Source organism: Alosa alosa, chromosome 13 (genome assembly GCF_017589495.1).
Source record: "Alosa alosa isolate M-15738 ecotype Scorff River chromosome 13, AALO_Geno_1.1, whole genome shotgun sequence".
NCBI classification, from domain to species: Eukaryota; Metazoa; Chordata; class Actinopteri; order Clupeiformes; family Clupeidae; genus Alosa; species Alosa alosa.
This window is the reverse complement of record NC_063201.1, coordinates 31,435,200-31,458,631: the sequence shown is the minus strand read 5'-3', so window position 1 is coordinate 31,458,631 and position 23,432 is coordinate 31,435,200. Positions and strand designations below refer to the sequence as shown.

The 23,432-nt window shown below is 43.9% G+C and overlaps 1 protein-coding gene across 8 annotated transcripts in view; it reads left to right on the top strand.

Moving 5' to 3' along the window:
- The window catches only part of invs (inversin), a 24,770-nt gene extending 1,338 nt beyond the window's left edge, over nucleotides 1–23,432 (top strand). For 2 of the 8 annotated variants that reach the window (XM_048261786.1, XM_048261785.1), the window contains exons 2-18: nucleotides 1,218–1,407; nucleotides 5,768–5,888; nucleotides 6,589–6,755; nucleotides 8,713–8,886; nucleotides 11,944–12,111; nucleotides 13,719–13,899; nucleotides 14,046–14,155; nucleotides 15,447–15,618; nucleotides 16,453–16,614; nucleotides 16,840–17,069; nucleotides 17,499–17,605; nucleotides 17,835–18,044; nucleotides 18,645–18,928; nucleotides 20,066–20,414; nucleotides 21,365–21,570; nucleotides 22,268–22,363; nucleotides 22,448–23,432. In XM_048261786.1, the coding sequence (XP_048117743.1) occupies nucleotides 1,405–1,407; nucleotides 5,768–5,888; nucleotides 6,589–6,755; nucleotides 8,713–8,886; nucleotides 11,944–12,111; nucleotides 13,719–13,899; nucleotides 14,046–14,155; nucleotides 15,447–15,618; nucleotides 16,453–16,614; nucleotides 16,840–17,069; nucleotides 17,499–17,605; nucleotides 17,835–18,044; nucleotides 18,645–18,928; nucleotides 20,066–20,414; nucleotides 21,365–21,570; nucleotides 22,268–22,363; nucleotides 22,448–22,557 (2,850 nt within the window). In that variant the 5' untranslated portion in view covers nucleotides 1,218–1,404 and the 3' untranslated portion in view covers nucleotides 22,558–23,432. Of the gene's footprint in view, nucleotides 1–11; nucleotides 140–1,217; nucleotides 1,408–5,767; nucleotides 5,889–6,588; nucleotides 6,756–8,712; nucleotides 8,887–11,943; nucleotides 12,112–13,718; nucleotides 13,900–14,045; nucleotides 14,156–15,446; nucleotides 15,619–16,452; nucleotides 16,615–16,839; nucleotides 17,070–17,498; nucleotides 17,606–17,834; nucleotides 18,045–18,644; nucleotides 18,929–20,065; nucleotides 20,415–21,364; nucleotides 21,571–22,267; nucleotides 22,364–22,447 lie in introns of those variants that run through there. The other 6 variants (XR_007195560.1, XM_048261782.1, XM_048261783.1 and 3 more) reach the window with 6 other exon arrangements.

Here is a 23,432-nt window from a genome sequence, read left to right as displayed (position 1 = left end):
TGTAGTTTTTAGTTAAGTTCGGGAGACCCAGATGTGTTTTTTTCTTGTATCTTTTAGCTGAATTCAACAGCCAGGCAGTGATGTTCCAGACTGCGTTAAAGCAAAGAGAATTCCAGTGAAAACCATCCAAGCCCAGTAAGTAGTTTAGCGTCAGCTTTTAACCAGTGCATAATTATAGCAGAATTTAACATCGCTGAGCTCGGCATATTTAACACAGAATGATGCTGGTTCTGGTAACTTCATCGTTAACTTTAAGAAGAGCTAGCTATGCTATAACACAATTTAAACCATTATATTCGTGGCTCATTATCCGCGTGTATAACGCAATTGCAAATAAACTAGCAGAGTTTAAAGATGTCTAGTAAATCTGACATTTTCACGTCAAAAAATCAGAATAGCGGATAAGCAAATTATTAATGGCTGATCCGTTAGCTCAACTTTTGTGGCTTGACAGAATGTAAAACTTTGATATATGTCTAAACATCTAGACTACAAACTATCCATTCGTAATTACCCTGTCCAATAACATACTCTTTGCCGTTGTCTATCTGTAAATCAAGTTGTATTTGCATTATAGCGATATGAAACCGCTGTAACAAAAAAGCTAGCACTCTGGTCCCTCCCAGGGCCTTCTGTGTTGTTAATAACGCTTCTTTGACAGAGTGATACCAACTTCAGCCTACTTAACTCGCATTCATAAAGTTAAGTCGATTTGTTTCATAACATTAAAATAACATTAAATAATAAAATTCAAACCTTCACTTCAAACACTACTTTAGTCAACCATGCATTAACACGCCTATAACGATGATTTTTTTTTTGGTAGCCAAATAGTGCGAATTGATTCAGTGGAGAATATTTTTTGAGAAATTATAGTGCCAAAAAGACCATGGTCCATGTCTTGAGCCTATCAAATTGAAAGCAGTGCTGTCAGCTGACAAACAGCAGAAAGCCTTCAACTCCCTCGACCTCGAGTCTGTGGCCTAGTCTACTATCCATTAGGCTACTTATTCATGCAACATCTCAGTAACCTATAATATTCAATCATGCAGTTTTAGCTATCTGTTGTTAAAGCCACAGTTTGGTGGCTGCATGTAGACACAGCTATGCTGTACTGGTGGTAAGATAACCCTCAAAGTGAAACAGACAGACACACACACAAGCAACAAACTATCCCACCACTCCAATCATTATTGTATGATTTCTCTCTCTTGCAGGTAGATCAGAACAGACGGGCTTCTGAGATTAAACCAAGGCGATAGAGAGCAGGCACACACACACACACACACACACACACACACATACACATACACACATACACACGCACACACACACACATGCACAAAAGACCAAGCAAGAGCTGTGCTGGAGACTAACTGCTGAGACTACCCTGCTCTGCCAACCATGGTAATTCCCTCTGCCCCATATGGGTGTTTGTGTCTTTTGCCAATCCCTTCTTTTCTGTGCATTTGGATTTGTTTTGACAGCAAGTTGTGCATTTAGAGGAGAGGTCCGACTTTGATAGATCATGGGGTCATCATGGGGCATAAAGCCTTGCTATAAGTGGTACTAACTTTTAGCACTCATATTAGTGAGACTGAACAGAGAGGATGAAGGAAATGGCTTTTACAGATATACAGCACCGTTCACAGCTGTGTGTTTATTTCTTTTGGCTTCCTGCATTGCTCGACACAGCCATAAACTGCAAGAATAGCAGTTGTGCAGGATTGTTCTTGAGGAGTGAGCTTACAGTACTACTTGAATCTTTAACAGGCCTAGTAATGCAGGCCGATGTAGCTATCAAATACACTTAACTTTGTAGCAGCACACCGTGTGTTTCAATTTCCAGGTGTTCATGGTAGTTGAGGATATTCTTTTACCTTGTCATGGCATCTGGAATCAGGTTTGTGAAATCTTTTATTAGTTGCCCAGTCTTTCATCTAATATGGTAGAAGTACAAGCTAGTGCAGATTGTGAGAATTAGGCATTTTAAGAGGCTGGTTTAGTGTGTGACCTTTAGTTGTCCATGCTATATCACCTTTATTTGAAATGGATCTGATGATGATGATTTCATTGTAGTTGGTAAATTAATGGAACATCAACATTAAGCTAAGTGTCACAATCTGAGTGTGAGAGCCATTGAATGTTAGTGTCAGATACATCCAAGAGGTTTGTAAAATCATGACAGGTTGTAAAATAGCCTAATTTAAAAATCATTACATTAAAAGAGGTTTGTTGTTGGGTATGGTGCGGAAAGTTGGTGTGTTTATGTGATTTTGTCAATGTTATGTGTTTGCACCATGTGTCTGGTTTACTCGAGCGAGTATGTCATTTTAATGCAATATTGTGTAAGTGTCATTGTATTATGTGTTTGTGTGTGTGTGTGTGTGTGTGTGTGTGTTTCACTCATACTAAATGGATTAGTGTTCGCATTAGACCTTTGTGAATGCTTAATTAATATGTATTAAATTAAGTGTGTGTCTGAGGGGGGTGTTAATTATTAATGAATGTGACACCCCTCTGGTGATGCAGAGGGTGTATTTGTTCTCACTGGTGATGACCGAAGAAGAGAAAATACACCTTTGCTGAAGCTCATCTCTCTCTCTCTCTCTCTCTCTCTCTTCCTCTCTCTCTCATTGATTTTCTGTTTGTTATTTTATCACATTATGTTATCAGTGTGGGTATATCCGGAGGCTAAATGGCCCTTTCACACTAATTGGAGGTTTAATTAGATCACATTTTTACCCAACTAGACACTAGGGGGACCTGGGGGCCTTAGTGTGTGTGTTTGTCCTTCTGTGTGATATGAAAGTGTGTGTGTGTGTGTGTGTGTGCGCGCATGGCACACATGTATTAAGGCTCGCACCAATGCAGTAAAGTATCTTAATATCGGTCCATTATTTTAGGTAGATGGGTGTACACGTGCATTGCTTTTGTATGTTTGTGTAGGCACATGAACTGTCAGTGAATCAGTCAGCTTACTGTTATCCCAGTTAGTCAATACTGTCAACCTCCTTCTTCTTCCTGCCAGCAGGGTTCAACCTAGAAAGCTTGACAGCTTAATGCCAACACACACTGTGAAGCAGTCGTCTCACTTCATCCGTTCGTGTTTGTAAAGCACATTGAAAACACCATGAATAGTCTAATCTCTGAATTTCTGAATTTTCTGAGTTTTTATAATTATTGTTGATAAGCACAAATTCATATTAAGTCGAGGGCCACACACACACACACACACACACACACGCAGTTGAGTGATGTGATATAGGATATTTTGATTACCTGGTATGGATGTGTTTATGTGTTGATGATTAGGCATGCCAAAACACACAACACAGGAGAGACCCTCTCCTCTCCCTCAAGGCTCATTTGCCATATTGCATTATGGGTAATCAGAGCTAATGAGGCACACTGTGGTTGTGTCAATCAGGTGAGATGTCTCAGTGGATTGGCTCTGCTGGGATAGACATCAGCGCTCCTCAGGGAGACTAAGCCATGATTGGCCCGCTGGGTGGATCCCATGGGTGGATAAGCCCTGAATAGAAGTTGGATGAATACGACTTTAGCACACAGCCAAATTACACTGTCACCGTATTAAGAATATTCCACAATTCCTCTGAATTCACATAAAACCATATAGTTCCACACAATGTGCGTCTTTGTTTTGTACTCTCAATCTTTTCAATCACACAGCCATTCACTCACAACCCCCTCATTCTCTCTCACCTCTTATCCACGTTAAGAGGTACTTTTAAGAAGTTTATGAAGGGTTTTTTGGTCGTCGCTCATGCTGTGAATGAATCCTAAATGTTTTCCATAGTACCAGGAGCGGCCGTGTTTGTGTGCATAAGCAGAGTAAACATTTAATTTGTTTTCATGTGCTCCCATTAAAAACCTCCCTGGTCGGGCTTGGGACTCAGCCGGCTCTGACTCACACAGACTAATTATAGTGATATGTAGCGTGCGTGCACGCAGGAGACATGCAAAAGCATTGCCCAAAAGTTGTCTAGTCCTTCACTTTCATCACACATAAAAAAAACCTTCTGTAAACACATCTGTAAGTTACACACTGCTGTCTTAATTAGCGCTAAGTGGACGGCAATACACAGCGCCAGTCGCTCTGTCACTGACTCGCATGCAGGAGATGCACACATGGCTCATAGTTAGAGATACATAGAATGTGAGAATAGAGTGTGACTGTTAATGACTGATAATCCACTTAGTTGAAATCTTGAAATAGAGACGGGTGCAAGATGTTTTTGTTAAATGTCTAATTGAGTGAGATTGTGTGAGATGTGTGTGTGTGTGTGTGTGTGTAGGTGTCACACACATAGTTTGAGCACTAGTAGTGTGCGTGTAAAAGGAAAATGGGTAAAGCGAGGGGTTGATCAGAGCTAAGCTTCCATAAAAACTTGCTCTCACGGAATAACGCTTCCCACACTGACTGTGTACGTGAGTGTTTGTGTGTGTGTGTATGTTTGTGTGTGTGTGTGTGTGTGTTTGTAATGTTTAATTTCCCCAGCTAAAGTATTTAAACTCTCAGGACTATTAAAAGCCTTAATAACCACATGACACACACAGACAGAGGGGAATTTAACAAGTCTCTACTAACTACTGTAACTAACCCCAATTGCCCTCTGTGAACACAGTGAAAATGCTTTGTAGAGAGAGCGCGCTGTGTGACTTCACTTCTGTGCAACATATACATGTCAGTGTGTGTGTGTGTGTGTGTGTGTGTGTGTTAGGGGTTATAAGCGAGAGAAAGTAATTGATTTCTTCCACTGCAGTATTGATGAGCTCATGAATAAAGTATGAGCTATGGGGTGTGTCTCAGTGGGGATCCATTTCTTCTCATTTCCCTGTCTTCTGTGTGTGTGTGTGTGTGTGTGTGTGTGTGTGTGTGTGTGTGTGTGTTTGGAAGGTTTTCCAATACAGTTAATCAGGCTAACAGGACATATCCCATGTTCTTGTGTACAGCTGTGAGTGGTGAGGCTTGTGATGACACCACAATTTGCATTGCTTCTGACTACTCATTTGTTTGTGTTTGCATATCAAAGGCTCAGTGTTGCTTTATGAATGTGTATCTTGTTACGACAGTATGTAGCAAAGTTCATTACACCCCCGGGATTGTGTGTGAGTGTGTGTGTGAGAGAGAGGGAGGGATTGTGTGTGAGTGTGTGTGTGAGAGAGAGGGAGAGATTGTGTGTGAGTGTGTGTGTGAGAGAGAGGGAGAGATTGTGTGTGAGTGTGTGTGTGAGAGAGAGGGAGAGATTGTGTGTGAGTGTGTGTGTGAGAGAGAGGGAGGGATTGTGTGTGAGTGTGTGTGTGAGAGAGAGGGAGAGATTGTGTGTGAGAGAGGGGGAGAGAGAGAAGAGTCAAGAAGTGGTAATGCTGCTGACCCTGAACTTGGTATTGATTCATTTTGCTGGTCAGAGAGCCGGTCATTCTCATGCAGTGACTCTCAGTTGGCTAATGACTATGCTGACCGCTGGGAAGATATAAGCAGAATGTCCCTGCAGTGGAAAACGATATTTAGAAAATGGTCAAATGCTTTAAATACACTGCTGATATGATTGTAGAGTATGTGCAATAGTAACGTCTGACCTCGTATGGACACTTGTTCATAAAATGGCCTTTGTATTATGGGTGTCAGACACACTGGCATTGCTGAAAAAAATGAGAAAGGGAGGTGGTTGTGTGTGCTGATGAGCAGGTTATAAGATACTGATGTGTGTGTGTGTGTGTGTGTGTGTGTGTGTGGTTTTAGGCAGTGCCTCCACCCATGAGTTCTCCAGACCCAACCCCTCCAGGGCCCTCCCCCCTCAGTTCTCAAGTGCATGCTGCTGCTGTCAATGGAGACAAGAGCACCCTACAGAAGCTCATCACAGGTACACACACACACACACACACACACACACACACACACACACACACACACACACACACACACACACACACACACACTACACTCCTAATATAATGGTTAGCCAGATGTGGTACAGTTTTAGAAATGACTGCCAGTAAAGGAGAAAAATGTTGTACCCTTTACTTGTGTCCTCGTAGTTTGCATTGCGGTTTGCATCTGTGGGCGGTCACATCATGTGAAGTGGTTCCAATGGTCCACTACTCTGTAGAGCTTATTTGGCACAGGGACTATGTCTGCTTCTTCTCTTCTCCCCACAGGCCCGTTTGCACTAGACCTACACATAGATAGTACACATTTGTTTGTATTCGTTGGGCATCCATCCATAGCCACAAACAGTCAGACAAACAGATATCACAATGAAGGATTAGTATTTTAACTGCCATGAGGTTTAGCTATTGTCAGCAAAGGTGTGACAAAATTCAGTCATGGTTGGTTGGTCACCATTTCTTTAAAGTGGCTGTATGGCCCTGGTGTTGAAAACCAAACTGTGTAACACATTTGTTTGTGTGTGTGTGTGTGTGAATGTGAATGTGTGTGTGTGTGTGTGTGTGTGTGTGTGTGTGTGTGTGTGTGTGTGTGTGTGTGTGTGTGTGTGTGTGTGTGTGTGTGTGTGTGTGTGTGAGAATGTGTGTGTGTGTGTGTGTGTGTGTGTGTGTCTGCAGCGGATCCTGCTCTGAGGGACAGTGTAGATGGCTTTGGCAGGACCCCTCTGATGTACTGTGTGCTGGCCGATCGGTTGGACTGTGCAGAGACTTTACTGAAGGCAGGAGCTGCAGTTAACCAGAGAGACCACAGCCACCGCACCGCACTCCACCTGGCAGCTCAGAAGGTAACCCTCTCAACACACACACACCCATATCCACACACACACACACACACACACACACACAGACCCCCACCACCCCGCCCCCACACACACACACACACACACACACACACACACAGAAATCTTACTGCACCTGTCAGCTTAAAAGGTAAGCCTCACAGACACACACCATCAACACAGTGCACCTGGTCACTTAAAATGTAAGCTTCTCAGACAGACAGACAAACAAATACACATATTCTGATTTACTAAACCTCATCACATGATAGGATATATACCTTCTGACTAACATCTTCTTGAGCAGATTACAGCTGTCTCTTCAAGACAGTGCAGCTGAGCATTGAATACCATTACAGAGAAAGAAAAAGAGCGAGTGGGAGAAAGAGAGAGTGTGTGTGTGTGTGTGTGTGTGTGTGTGTGTGTGTGTGTGTGTGTGTGTGTGTGTGTGTGTGTGTGTGTGTGTGTGAGTGTGTATGTGTGTGGTGTATGTGCATGTGTATGTGCATGTGTGTGTGTCTGTCTGTGTCTGTCTGTCTGTCTGTGTGTATACAGTATGTGTGTTTGTGAGTGTATAGGTTTGAATTGCTCAGCTGTAAACATCAATCCCAGAGTGATGTAATCTGAGTGATCACAGAGCATTCAGCTCTGTCCCTTAAGGCCCTCAACTGGACGGCCCTCATTCCAGTGCTCTCAGTGTGGAATGAGCAGCAGGTGATGTGCCCAGGGGTCAGGTTGAGGGACACTACTCAGGAGCGGATCAGGAGCCCCAAATTGTTGGGCACTTTAGCAAATAGGCCGTCCAGACCTCGTAATGAGCAGGTCAGCGCCACAGTGTGTGTCACTGTCAGGGCATGTGATGATGCTCCTAAAGGGAAGGGATCAGGGACTGAAGCCGGTCATTCTGCACACACACACACACACACACACACACACACACACACACACACACACACACACACACACACACACACACAAACACTTTATTTGATGCTCTGCTGCCCCCTAGTGTTTGGTGTGTTCTACTGGGATTTATGCCTGAGCTGAATGTGTGAAAGAAATGGAGAGAACATGAGAAGAGAGTGAAATGTTTGAGCAGGAGAGAGATAGATCGAGTGTGTGTGTGTGTGTGTGTGTGTGTGTGTGTGTGTGTGTGTAAAAGGGAGAGACAAAGAGAGACAGTGTGTTGATAGTTGATGGTTAACACTCTGACATTCGGATCAATAAGATCTTCAGCTCAGGGATTAAACCTCTAATTGGGCTGAGAATGGAGACAGAGAGAGCTGAGCACACACACACACACACACACACACACACACACACACACACACACAGAGTCCATACATGCTCCATCATTTTGTGTGTCACATACAAAATCACACTCTTGAGACACATTGGTTACATGGCATACCTGTATACAGACACACATACACGCACGCACAGACACAGATACAGACACAAGCACAAACACACACACACACACACACACACACACACACACACACACCTACCCTCACACACATGCACACACTCAGATTATATTCCTCAAATGTACTTGTCATTGCTGACAAGTGTGTGTGTAGGTTTAAGCTGTGATGTTTATTTGTGTTGATTGGACACTAAGAGCTTGTTATGGGGGAGCTACCTCTCACTGTGAATGAACAAGCCTCAGGATCAATAAGCTATTGAGTGTGTGTGTGTGTGTATGAGTGTGCACGTCTGTGTGTGTGTGTGTGTGTGTATAAGTTTGTATGTTTGTGTGTGTGTGTGTGCACATTCTGTCTATCATCTCTTGACACTTGAATAGGATTTTGACCTCACCTACCCACACCTCACCTACCCACAGGTAAGTTTCAATGCTTCCATGTGTATGGCAGCCATCCCTGGGTGGTGTGTGTGTGTGTGTGTGTGTGTGTGCTGGCTTGTAATGTGTGAGTGTGTGTGTGTGCTGTGTTCTGCACAGGGCAACACTCGCTTCATGAAGCTGCTGCTGTCCCGGCGGGCTGACTGGCTGCTGAAGGACCGTGAGGAAATAACAGCACTCCACTTGGCCACGCGCCACCCGTCTCTTAAGCCCCTCGCCCTGCTGCTCAGACACATGGGGCCAGGGGAGGTGGACACCCAGGACAAGAACAAGGTAACACACACATACACACACACACACACACACACACACACACACACACACACACACATACACACACATACATACATACACCATACACACTCTCTCTCTCTCACACACACACACACACACACACACTGTCTCTTTCTCTATCTTCCTCTTCCTCCCCCTCCCTGGTGTGTCATACAGAGAGCTCACATCTTACTGTAGGTCTCACACTGCACACACACACCTGACACACAGAGATGAGAACAGTAGGAGCTGTTTGATGTAGGATAATAATGTGGTAAAGTCAGCCAATAAAAGCACAAGAGTAGAGGAGGATTCCAACATTCCCTCCCCCAAATCCAGCAAACTCTCCCTCTCTCTCCATTACACACACACACACACACACACACACACTGAAAATGTACCATGCAATACTAATAAGCCACCACAGACTATATATTTGAATATATATTTGAATATTTTATTTGAATTAGTTTGAATAGCCCATTTTTAATAATTCAATATAAAACAATTGACAAACTGACATGCCTTTATGCAGCCACTGATGCACTGAGGTATGAACTCTGGGTTGTTTAATGCAAGAAACTAGCAAATCCACTCGTGTCCCTATGACCTGATTCAAGGGTTTAAGAACTGACAACTCTTATAGTACGGTACACATACACATACACACACATACTCAAGCAAGATCAGAATGCTTTGGGTATCATATTTATTGGGAGTTTTCACATTTGAAAACCAGAAAACCATTTCAGTACATTATCAAAGTAATCCATGTTAGTTTTGTTTTTTTTATGGGATGAATAAACATAATATGGTGTAAACCAAAATAATCTCTAAAACAATTATAATTGTTAAATACATATATCTTAGAATAAAAAGCAATGTTTTACATATCTGAATTTCTTGTTAAACACCTTGACATTTTAAAATGATCCCTTATGTTTGTGGACCATGTGTTGTTTGTAAAATATTTAAATAACATATATTAAAACATATATTAAATTTCACCTAAAAGGGTTGAATATTGGTGGATAACAGTGCTTTGAAGTTGCATTTGCTAATGCTGTATAGTCCAAGGAGCTGACTATCGGTACACTGGCATATTTTGGCCTCAGAGAACTGAAAGTTTGTTTCCTAGACCCATCAAATTAATATTTGAGTTATATCACTTTTGCATAACAACAAAATTGCAATATCACTGCAAATATATATAATTGAACCGAAACAAAGGGACTGGTTTAAAATCCATAATTCTTTTTCCTGAAAAAAACTAATGAAATAAAATTGACAATCACAGGATCCTTTGGCAAATTCCATTTGGTTGACAGCCTTTTTTTGAATATTTTAGTCACATGGATTTTTTTCTCTTTGTTCCACCATGTCATTGTACATCTCTTTATCCGTTTTACCAATTGACATTGGTCAGGGCTGTTAAACAACAGCACAGTGTGTATGTTAAGGTGGTGCCAGGCAGGCCAGTAAAAACAGAATAACTTCGTTTGAATGTGAATGTGTGGTGTTACAGTGTGGATGTGGATCTAAGAGTTATGGTACAGAAATGATACAGCTACCATGACTGAGTGTTAGCCCTGATACAACTGTGTTGTCTTCAGTATTAGGGTGATGGTTGTGTATCATAGTGTTGATGCCAATTTGATTTATTAGTAATATAGACTGGTAAATAGACAACTAAGACTGGTAGAAGAATGAGAAAGAGTTAGGGTATTTTTGTGCCATTTTACTATTGGGTTAGTTAATACTAGTATGCACCTATAGTATTGGGTTAGTGCTGGGTTAGTAGAATGCACCTATAATATTGGGTTAGTAATATGCACCTATAATACTGGGTTAGTAGTATGAACCTATAGTATTGGGTTAGTAATATGCACCTATAGTATTGGGTTAGTAGTATGCACCTATAGTATTGGGTTAGTAGTATGCACCTATAAAACTGGGTTAGTAGTATGAACCTATAGTATTGGGTTAGTAATATGCACCTATAGTATTGGGTTAGTAGTATGCACCTATAGTATTAGGTTAGTAGTATGCACCTATAATACTGGGTTAGTAGTAGGCACCTATAATATTGGGTAAGTGCTGGGTTAGTAGCATGCACCTATAGTGCTGGGTAAATAGCATGCAACTATAGTGCTGGGTTAGTAGTATGCACCTATAGTATTGGGTTAGAAGTATGCACATGACCTGTAGCTTTGGATTAGTAGTAGTGACACAATGTGTGTGTGTGTGTGTGTGTGTGTGTGTGGCTCTGGTAGGGGTGTGTGCCTTCAGTGATGCTAGTCTGCTGGCGTCTCTTCTGAGAGCTCTGTGGGTTCATGGGAAAGCCTCCAGATCAGGAGACCACATGCAACTTTATTCACTTTGTGGCCAATTACTGGAAACATTACAGTGGACTGTGTGTGTGTGTGTGTGTGTGTGTGTGTGTGTGTGTGTGTGTGTGTGTGTGTGTGTGTGTGTGTGTGTGTGTGTGTGTGTGTGCGCGCGCATTTGAGAGACAGAGAGAAAGAGAGAAAGAGAGAGAGAGAGAAAGAGAGAGACAGAGTGTGTGTGACTGTAATTTAAGACGTAATTCCACAGATAAACAGCCCAAAATAACGAGGGCTATTATGGCTCCTGTTTTAAGTAATCTCTGTGTGTGACGGTGTGTGTGTGTGTGACAGTGTGTGTGTGTGTGTGTGTGTGTGTGTGCTTAATGTTCTCCACATCTCTAATGAAATTGAATGAAAGAGTTTTATGTGTGTTTTGCAAGGAGGTTTGTTTGTTGTGAAAGCCTAGTTTTGTAACAATTTCGCAATACGACCCATGACCCTTCTCTTTTAACTCTCATCTCTCAATCAGTTTGAGAGTGCCCGCACACACACACACACACACACACACACACCAACATACTGGAAAGCATTAATTAGATGATTGAAATTAAAAGATTGAAATAGCTTCAAAGCTTCAATATGATTGCTGAAGGTACAAAACAATATGCTTATGCTCTTGTCTCTCCCTCTCTCTGTGTGTGTGTGTGTGTGTGTGTGTGTGTTTGAGCAGCAGACAGCTCTGCACTGGAGTGCATTCTACAACCATGCAGAGCATGTGAAACTTCTGATCAAGCATGATTCCAACATCGGCATCCCTGATAGCGAGGGCAAAATCCCACTGCACTGGGCCGCTCACAACACACACCCCAACGCCACACACACTGTCCGCTGCATCCTGGTTTGTACACACACACACACACACACACACACACACACACACACACACACACACACACACACACAAACCCACAATTACAAGTGCAAACACAAGCTTCCCCCATCACTTTCACATACACATATTACATTACATTACATTACATTACTTTACATTACATTACATTTGGCTGACGCTTTTTTAGCCAAAGCGACTAACAACATGGTAAACAGTTTAAGTTTTAGAGCAATTCTCAACAATTTTAGGACAATTTAAAAACATTAGAGTACAGTAAGAATAAGTGCATCAGTGAGTGCTGTTTTTAACAGTTACTTGTCAGTTTGAGACGACTAGTGAGTGCTAGGATCAGTAAGACTTGTTGTAAGTGTTGCTATGAGAGGAGATGTTCTCTAAAGAGCTGGGTCTTCAGGAGTTTTCTGAAAATGGAGAAGGATGTCCCTGCCCTTGTAGGAACTGGCAGTGTGTTCCACCAACGAGTAACAACAGATGAGAAAAGTTTGGATTGGCTTGAGCGCACGGGTGGTGGTAGAGCTAGACGCCGTTCGTCTGAGGAGCGCAGCGGTCTGGAGGTAGCGTATGTCTGTATGAGGGCATTCAAGTAGGTGGGAGCAGAACCGAGACTACTTTGTAGGCAAGCGTTAGAGCCTTGAATTTGATGCGGGCCGCCATAGGTAGCCAGTGTAGCTGGATGAGCAGCGGGTAACATGTGCCCTTTTGGGTTGATTGTAGACCAGGCGCCCGTCGCTGCTCTGGATCATCTGAAGTGGTTTCACTCGCGCAGGCTGGGAGACCTGTCAGAAGGGCATTGCAGTAGTCGAGTCGTGAGATGACTATTGCCTGAACCAGAAGTTGGGTAGCATCTTGAGTCAAGTAAGTCCTGATTTTCCGAAACGGGTGCGAAACGGCATGACCGGGCGACTGAGGCAACATGATCTGAGAAGTTTAGTTGGTTGTCGAGAACAACTCCTAGATTTCTTTGCAGTCCTGGTAGGTGAAACAGACAGGGAGTCAAATTTGATGTTGATGTCGTGGTGTATGGTAGGTTTAGCTGGGAGGACCAGCAGTTCAGTCTTTGAGAGGTTCAGCTGGAGGTGGTGTGCCTTCATCCATGTAGCTATGTCTGAGAGGCAATCCGAAATCCGTGCTGAAACCAAGGGGTCATCAGGTGGAAAGGACAGATAGAGCTGTGTGTCGTCTGCATAGCAGTGGTATGAGAAGCCATGCGAACGGATAATCTGTCCCAAGGAGGTGGTGTAGATAGCAAAGAGAAGGGGGCCCAGCACTGAGCCCTGGGGGACCCCTGTGGTGAGATGGTGAGGTGCAGATAGCTGACCAAGCCATGATGCGTTAAACGAGCGTCCTGTGAGAGAAGGATGCGGTGATTAACCGTGTCAAAGGCAGCCGATAAGTCAAGCAGAATGAGTACTGATGACCGAGCGGTCGCCCTGGCTTCTTTTAACATATCTTTTGGCAGAAAGGACCTCCCAATGAGACATCCTGGTCAGCACACCTCAGGACACCTCTCAACACAACCCTCAGCACAACCCTGTGCTAATATTTACAGTGTGTGTGTGTGTGTGTGTGTGTGTGTGTGTGTGTGTGTTTTGCAGGAGGCTGCTCCCACCGAGTCCCTGCTGAACTGGCAGGACTATGAGGGCCGCACGCCGCTGCACTTTGCCGTGGCCGTGGGGAACGAGGAGGTGGTGAAGGCGCTTACGTCATACGAGGGCTGCAGCGTCACCGCCTACGACAACCTCTTTAGAACCCCACTGCACTGGGCTGCCCTGCTGGGTACACACACACACACACACACAATACAAATAACTACAAAATGTCTATTATTATGTTAATATTTGTTTTAGTGTGTTTCACGGTCACATATTTTGTGTGTGTGTGTGTGTGTGTGTGTGTGTGTGTGTGTGTGTGTGTGTGTGTAGGTCATTCACAGATTGTCCACCTGCTGTTAGAGAGGAATAAATCTGGCAGTAACCCATCAGACAGCCAGGGTGCCACACCTCTTCACTATGGAGCTCAGAGTAATTACGCGGTGAGTGTGTGTGTGTGTGTGTGTGTGTGTGTCTGTGTGTCTGTGTGTGAATCAAGTAATCCCCCATAGTGTATTAAGAATGATTTTTGGATCACCTTAAGCTGGTGATGAAGTTCTTTATAAGTAACAACTGCTGGATGATGACCTGCGAGGAGCTACTAGGGATGAAGATGTCATAGATGACCAAATGATTGAGCAAGGAGCAGTAATGTTAAGAGGATACGTGGTGGAAAGAATGCAGACAGAAAATCCTGTACACATGGGGTGGGATCAACTGGGGGAGAGTTGTTTTACCTGCCTATGAGATCATTTTCAAGGCTTTGACTCAAAACGACTTTGAACTCATTCACCACATGATTAGCTGGGTACTTCAGTTGAGCAGGGAAGATATTTCAGCTTGGATTCGCCAGCAGGGAGCATGGAGGATGGGGTGTGTTATCTATGGTTTGTCAAGAAGATGGCGTACTGTGGCTTTCATCACAGCTATGGTGTATTGGAGAAGAACCTGTTGAATTCAGGAGGTCCTAAGTCCTAAGAGGAGAAGATAGCAGGCTGCACTGGAAACGACAAACTTGCAGGAATTCCTGTTCTTCATTTGATGCTGAAGAGGTTTTTTTTGTGTGTGTGATTCAGGATATGTGATACCAGCAGATGTTGAATTACAGGGACACATTAACTTATTCAATAGATCATAGATGCAAACATACTAGTGCCTTATCCATGCATTTATATAGGAATATATAAGGAGTAGAATATAAGAAAATATAATAATCTATACAGGTTGTGCAAAATAGGAGGAATGCTTTAGACTCCAATGTTTCCACGTTGAGAACTTGAAGAGGAGAGAGGATAAAGTAACAGTAGATAGAAATAAAGTAAAGATGGCTCCATCATGAGCAAACTCTCGACTCTTGCTCTTATGAGCCAAGTATACAATGACCTAATAAAGTTGTAAAGTGAAATATGAAATGTGTGGTATGTGCAGTGTTTTCAATTAGGGCTAATTTACCGTCTGTTAATTGTGTGTTAAATAAATAGTGATTTGGGCATATAAAAAAGAATGGAGCACAGTGTAGTTAGTAGCTACTGTGTTTAGCTTCATGTCCTTCATCTTTGGTGCCTCTGAAGTCATTACTCATTACGCTGCTCTCTCTTTGTGTGTTTATGGTACTTATGCATTTCTGTATGTGTGTGTGTGTGTGTGTGTGTGTTGGGTCCATGGATATTATAAAATATTGTGTGTGTGTTGGGTCCCTGTACATTAGACATTTGTGTGTGTGTGTGTGTGTAGGACACCGTGGCAGTGTTCGTCCGGCACCCTTCTGTGCGAGATGAGCCAGACCTGGAGGGGAGAACCGCGTTCATGTGGGCTGCTGGGAAGGGCAGTGATGATGTCATCAGAACCATGCTGGACCTCAAACCTGACCTGGACATTAATATGGCCGACAAATATGGAGGAACAGGTATACACACCCATAAACTAAAGATGTCTGCTGTGTTGCTCTCCCTCTTTCGCTCTCATAGTCATACACACGTCATACACACACACACATACATAGCCATACACACGTCAGCTTTAAAGGCCGTGTTGCAGGGTTCATTTTCCAACAAATTTGCACAATTTGCTTGTTGGTAATAAACATTTAAACTGTTATCCATTGTATTTGATGTTGTTGGGTATCACAAAACGGAATATAATACGAAAAAGCAGGTACTATTTCACAGCGTTTGAAGTGATTCTCCTTTCCCCCACAATGCATTGCATTACGTCACCTTGGGGAGGCTACAGACCAAAGCCCACCTAGAGAGTAACGAGAGAGGAGTAAAGAGAGACGAGTAAGGGATTGTTCAGCAGTAGATAGCGCAGATTATAGATAAATAGATAGGCTATAGATAGCCTAGATATGTATATAAACAGGTAGATATATTGGTAGATAGATCATGTCATATGCTGGTCACAGGGGAGCTCCTCGACCAGCGGCCAAAATGCACTCGCTTCCCTAGTTACTGCAGCTCTCCACCACAGTTTCCATCGGGATGGCACAGCCCACACAAGCACCCCGCCAAACCATGACTTGCCCATATTATCTCCCTCTTTGGTAAGCCGTACCCTGACGATGTCAATGGCAATCAATCACGAGCAGTAGTTATCGAAAATATTCATGCTGAAGACACGACACTTACACTTGTTTGTACAAAGTGTTTGTAAGTTTGTACATAGTCATTTGTAAGAGTGTCTCTTGTGTGTGTGTGTGTGTGTGTGTGTGTGTGTGTGTGCGTGTGTTCTGCGTTTTCAGCGTTGCATGCAGCGTCTCTCTCAGGCCACGTGTCCACTGTGGCTCTGCTGCTGGAGCGAGGGGCAGCTGTGGACCCGCTGGACGTCATGAGACACACGCCGTTGTTCCGTGCCTGTGAGATGGGCCACCGAGATGTCATCCTCACACTCATCAAAGGTGAATGTGTGTGTGTTCATACTTATGTATGTTACGAGTTTGAATTGTTTGTGTTATTGCACCAGTATATCCGTGTAACTTTATAGTGTTTTTTATGTAATCTGATATAATTATAATAATAATAAAATAATTAGTATTTATATTATATTATAGTATATATAAATAATAGTAATAATAATAATAATAATAATAATAATAATATAATGTGTGTGTGTGTGTGTGTGTGTGTAGGTGGTGCTCATGTGGACCTGGTGGACATAGACGGGCACTCTGCGCTGCACTGGGCGGCTCTGGGGGGCAATGCGGAGGTGTGCGAGGTGCTGATGGAGAACGGGCTGGGTCCGGACCTGCAGGACAGCGCTGGCCGAACGCCCCTGCAGTGTGCCGCCTACGCCGGCTACATCAACTGCATGGCCCTGCTGCTGCAGCACAACGCCGACGCCAACGTCCAGGACAAAGAGGTAGCCGCAGGGGAAATGCACTACACAACACAACTAGACATGTCCCCAACCACTACTACAACTCACACACAACACATACACCACACACAGCCTGCTTACAGACTAAGCAGTACACACATACACATATAAACATGTTGCCACCAAAGTTCATTATAGGGATGTAGTCATTTGACACAGCACCAACACAGCATCTTACACAGCGTCCATGGTAGCAAGGTAGCAAGCACCAGTGTTTAGCACATCATCTAAAATACCACAGAATAGCTGACCGCACTCTGATAATGCAATTTGGATCAGAAATGATCAGAAACTTTCACACAACCCAACAGAACTCTATGTAGATAGAATAATGCACATTGATGCAGCAATGGCAGAGAGAGCAAAGGAGTTGATACCGTAGCAAATGTGTGTGTGTGTGTGCTCATACAGGGCCGAACAGCTCTACACTGGTCTTGTAATAACGGTTACCTGGATGCGGTGAAGCTGCTGCTAGGCTGTGGGGCTTTTCCCAACCACATGGAGAACAACGAAGAAAGGTAACAGACACAACTTCACTCCAGAAGTATCGTTGGCCATACAGGTATAAGGTACATTAGATTGACATTTATTCTTATGTACTCTATTTGCATCCGTGCGTTTGTGTGTGTGTTCATATGTATTAATGTGTGCTTGGACATTCATTTGAGTGTGTATTCACACATTGATGTGTGTGTGCGTGCGTGCGTGTGCGTGTGTGTGTGCGCGTGCGTGCGTGTGAGTGTGTAGGTACACTCCTCTGGACTACGCGCTGCTGGGGGAGCACCAGGAGCTGACGCAGTACCTGCTGGAGCACGGGGCCATGTCCATCGCTGCCATCCAGGACATCGCCGCCTGCTCCATCCAGGCGCTGTTCAAGGGCTACCGCGTGCGCCGCGCCTTCAAGGAGCGCAAGAACCTGCTCATGAGGCACGAGCAGCTGCGCAAGGATGCTGCCAAGTAGGGGACCCACACACACACACACACACACAACACACACACACACAGTGATAGAGTCTGTTTATACATACATGTTGGAATTTTCCTCTGGTCCACTGAAGACTCCAGCTATCACAGAAACAAAAGTAACCTACACACACACACACATGTAACATTTTTATTTCTACTTACTCTCTCTCACTCTATCTCAGTCTTCCTCTGTTTCTTCATTCTATCCCTCCATTTAATCAGCTGACACTCTCGACACAGAATGACATTTAGAATGTGTCAGTGCACAGAATGAATGAACACACACGAGCACGTGTGCACACACATACACATGCATGCACACACACACACAGGGAAACGTGTACACACTCAGTCACTCTGTCTTCATCTCCTAAGACATGTTTGCTTTCCCACCTGTCTAGTTCAAGTTGATTTGTTTGGGAGTGTGTGTGTGTGTGTGTGTGTGTGTGTGTGTGTTTTTGTGTGTGTGTGTGAGTGAGTGTGTGTGTGTGTGTGTGTGTGTGTTTTGTGTGTATTGTGTGTGTGTGTGTGTGTGTGTGTGTGTGTGTGTGAGTGCCTGCACAGGAATTTAAGAGGTCTTCTCTCGTTTAGAAAAAGGGAAGAGGAGCGCAGACGAGAAGCTGAACAGCAGCTCTCATTGGCTGGATCGCTGGATCAGCAGCTCTCATTGGCTGGATCGCTGGATCAGCAGCTCTCATTGGCTGGATCGCTGGATCAGCAGCTCTCATTGGCTGGATCGCTGGATCAGCAGCTCTCATTGGCTGATCAAGCCCCCAGTGTGGGCAGGAGGAGAAGGGTGAAAGCTGAAGACATCTCCAAAAGAGGCGCCTCAAGAACACAACAACGCAAAAGTGAGTCGCCTCAATCTGAGCAAGGTTAGTTTCTATGGTCCTGAGATTCATTATGAGATTCATCATTAATTTATTAGGTTTGGATTTTAGCATTTTTGTTTACCTCAGAAACGTTTCGACTTTTTTTTGCACTCTATTCTTTAAGCTCTGAGAGTGTGACGTGAAGCAATACAATTTGACAATAGCAGCTGTTGTCACCGTGCAGCATTGAATAGGTAGATGATCAAAACCCACTGATACACAGGTGATAGCATGGAGACTACAATGTTGGGTATGCCAAAGAAATAATGACATGTCTTTAATGGAATTTAAAATTCTTCAATATTTTCAGTTCAATATTGAATGTGTGGCTTGTGGCATAAACAATAAATGAAAAGCAAAATTGAATTGACTTAATCATCACAAAATAACACACTAATGAAAGCAGAGCTAGGCTTGGGTGTGTTTTTTGTACTTTGTGACAATAGCATTTGTCTCGGGATATCTCATCAAGTTCATTTAAAGCAACCACAAAAGCATAGCGAGAGAGTCTCATTCCAGACAAAAATGGGAGCGTTAAATTGTAGCATTAAATTAACAGCATCAAACTCCATTTCCATTTTCCTGTCATTATGTTCATTAGTAGGACTAGGAAAAGCACATTTAATGAATAGTAGTTACCCAAGAAAAAATACAGGGAGACTGAGTGTGTTAAACAAAAACTCATGAATCTTCATGAATCTGTAAATGTGGTTGCATCCTTTATTATATACTGCTGAAATATTATATATTGAACCTGGTCAAAACAGTAATCTTTAATGTATTTTCCCTCAGAATAATCACTTGTAAAAATAAGGCAAAATGTGATGTCGTGAAATTTTATTTTCTACAATTACAATTACATGAAATTATTTTTTGACAGATATGGACTACACACTCTCCTGATGACTACTATGAATTATTATTTGAATATTAAAGTGTCACTCCCCTCTTTTTTAGACGTTATGGTGGGAATTTTAGTAAACCAGACACTGGATTGTTGACAGAAGTGCCCTCTGCTCCATCCTTTTTTCCCTGAAAAAAATTTGATGTCTGAACCCTGATATATTTCGTATCTCATTGTGTGTGTGTGTGTGTGTGTGTGTGTGTGTGTGTGTGTGTGTGTGTGTGTGTCCTGCTCAGGTGGTGTGGAGACTGAAGAGGTGTCTGGGAGGGCGAGAGTGTGTGTGCCAGCCATGTGTGTATCAGCAGTCGTGGGTTCCGAGCGTCTCTCCCCCGCCGGCTCAAGTCGCCCTGGCAGTGCCAAACCCCAGCTTCCAATTGCCACTGAGACGCAGCCCAGAGCGGCCACATCCCGTTCCAGCGCTGCGGCCAATCCCCCCGCTTCAGCCAGGCAGCGAGTCACGGACAGAGAGGGGGTGTGCCGGAGGGAGAGAGAGAGAAAAACAGACATGGAGAGGGAGAGACGGAGGAGAGACATGGAGCAGAGGAGGAACCGTGCAGCCAAAATGATACAAAGCGCCTGGAGAAGGTACATATGGGCATATTTGGACCCAACACACACACACACACACACACACACACACACACACACACACACAATAAACCAACAATGTGTTTTTGATGAATGGGTAGGCAATAATCATGTGTGTTTAAGGGAGACCTATGTTTTGGGAGTGCCCACATGTCGTGCACATGTGCCCAGGCCCACAGAGGTCTGGCCGCTGGCCATCAACACCTCCGAGTGTGTGTTTGTGCGTGGATGTGAATGAGAGAGAGAGCAGAGTAACGAGAGGCGAAAAGTTCAGTGGCACCCTGCTGTGCTGCTCTAATAAACTACAGAAGCTCCCCTCTCCTACAATAATTACAGTTATACGACTATACACACACACACGCACGCACACACGGTTCCCAGGGTCTGCCAGCAGAAATGTGTGTGGAACAAAACATCTGCTACTGTTTATGCCATCTATAGAGTGGAAGTGTGTGTGTGTGTGTGTGTGTGTGTGTGAACCAACATTATCTGTAATACATTATCTCGCATACTTCAAAAACATTAGGTATGTGCAGCATTCTGTGCTGTGATGACCCAATGAAGAGAGAAGTCTTGATTGAATGTTCTAAAAACATTTGGAAAGGCAAAGTAACTTGTAAACTGACAGGATAAGACCAATCAAAATAAACCATGCAAACGTTATCCACCTCTCCTGCTTAACCAGCATTCCATCATAAACTAGCAGCAGTAATTATCTAGACCCACATCAGCTGCCAATAATAGCCATTTGATGGCGACCTCATCCTGATCCCGAGCAGCCCTAATAGAGTTTCTGTCATGAGAAATGGACTGAACCACGTGTGGAGACCTCAAATGAGAGCATCCAGCGAATCATTGGTCAAGCCCCAGGAAGTGGTTCATGGAAGTGTGCAGAAACAGAATGGGTCATTGTCCCAAGCTAATTTGTGTGTGTGTGTGTGTTGAAGGCATCGTACCAGAGTTCTGCTGAGGGAGGTCTTGTGCAGAAGGCACAGAAGAGTGGAGCCGCCTGAGGTCACCGCCCTTGTGATCCAGTTGTTGTGGGACTGGCCCGTGCCTCACGGTCAAGCTCGCGGCAAAACCAGGGCCAGGCCCAGAGCTCCTCCCACCAAGAGCACCGTAAAGAAATCCACTGTTCTGCAGAATATCTATGGTGAGTCGACGTCATTCCCTTGAATGCACACCATAAATATGCATTAGTGTGTGTGTGTGAAAATCGTTTTGAGAACCCTTTCTGTGTTTGATTTGCTAAATCATAGCAGACTTCTTACACACACACACATGTAATAAAGCAGATAAAATGAAATTTTGGCTAAGTAAACGCAACTGACCTTCAGCACACATGAGCAGGTGATGACTGAGGGCAGCCATGCGGACCACCCCACCCCACCCCCGCTCACTGTTGCCTACTCAAAACACACACACACACACCAGCACCAACGTGTACCTTCCCAATCCCTCTGGTTTGAAAAGTTCAAAGCTGTCAAAGGGGATGGCCGGTGTTGTCTCACACACTCACACTCACACTCACACTCTCACACACACACACACACACACACACACACACACACATACCACTCTCTCTCCTGGTTGTTTTGTCCTCCCCCACCTGGCTGTGTTGGCAGACACTGAAGATTTAAATCTGTCTTCATAAAGGAGAGCCTGTGTGTGTGTCCGTATCTGCCTGGACTATTAGAATAAGAGTCCAGTCCACTTGTTTCACCTTAAACGTGTGTGGAAGAGTAGCCAGGAATTCTTGTTTTAATTGCATGTGTGTAAGAGTGTACTCTTTTCATGTCTTCTGGGGTCTGCATGCAATTTTTTACTTCCTTCTGTGTGTGTGTTTTTAGGAGGATCACAAACCAGGAGGGGTGGATTCAACAAAATAACCACGCCATTAAACAGCTCCAGTTACTCGCTCCTGCCGCTTAAAAACAGCAGCACATGTACGTACACACACACACACACAGAGCCAGCAGATATACATGGCGAGATCAAGAACTGAGTGTGAGTGTGTGTTTTTCTTGCAGTGAGTGGTATGGAGTGTGTGCGTGTGGACTCCTCACCGGCCAGGCAGTACTCGTACCACATGCGACCCCTCAGCAAGGACACACAGAGGCAAAGCCGGACCAAGAACTGACCTGACCCAAACACAACACAGGGGCCTGGTCCCCTAGCGACCAAATCACCAGCGAAACCAAAATCAAAACGATGTTTAAGCAAACACGCCTCAGCCTAAAGACTTGCAGGTGTTGCTGTGTGTAAGACTTTCATTTTGGAACAGCATGCACACACACACAAATACGGACAGACAGACTCTCTTTTGTGTGTGTGCAACATAGGAGTCTTGGCCGTCTCCCAAGTCCCTGGAAAGTATTGTAGTCATGACAACCCAGGAGGCCACGGGGTTAAAAATACAGACATGGCCGACCTTCCGCGTTCCTCACACACCCACACCTGACCAAACAGACCACTGGCAGGTGCACCTGGAGACAGTTCACTGCCTGATCCCCCCCCCCCACACACACACTCTTTCTCCTCCCTTATCTCTCTCACCTGCATGCACGTCTCCATTCTCTGCTGTGCAGACGTATCTTCGTAATGTTCTAGTTTGTTTCTCCTCCCTGGCATGTTATGACAAGTATGACATGCCTTCATTTTATTTGACCCACCAGAATGAAATGACAAATGAAAGGTGTAAATGGACGTGTTCCTTGGGCTTGAGGTTAATGGATACATTGGGCCTTATTTGCAGCAAGGCTCTCCTCCCACACAATGTGAGGTAAGGGATGTTTGGCTAAATCCATTCCAGATCTCCCACATTCATGTTCTGCAATGTTCAGCCCATCCCAAACTGACAAAGAAGCCTAAACAATGTCTTAATTAAAATACACAATGTTTTTTTTTTTCAGTACCTGAAAGGTGTGGAGGTGTGGAATGATGCTGGAAAAATGTAAAAATGTGTCCATATAGTTTCATGTAAAAAAAATAATAAAAAATGTGAAATTGTCTAAA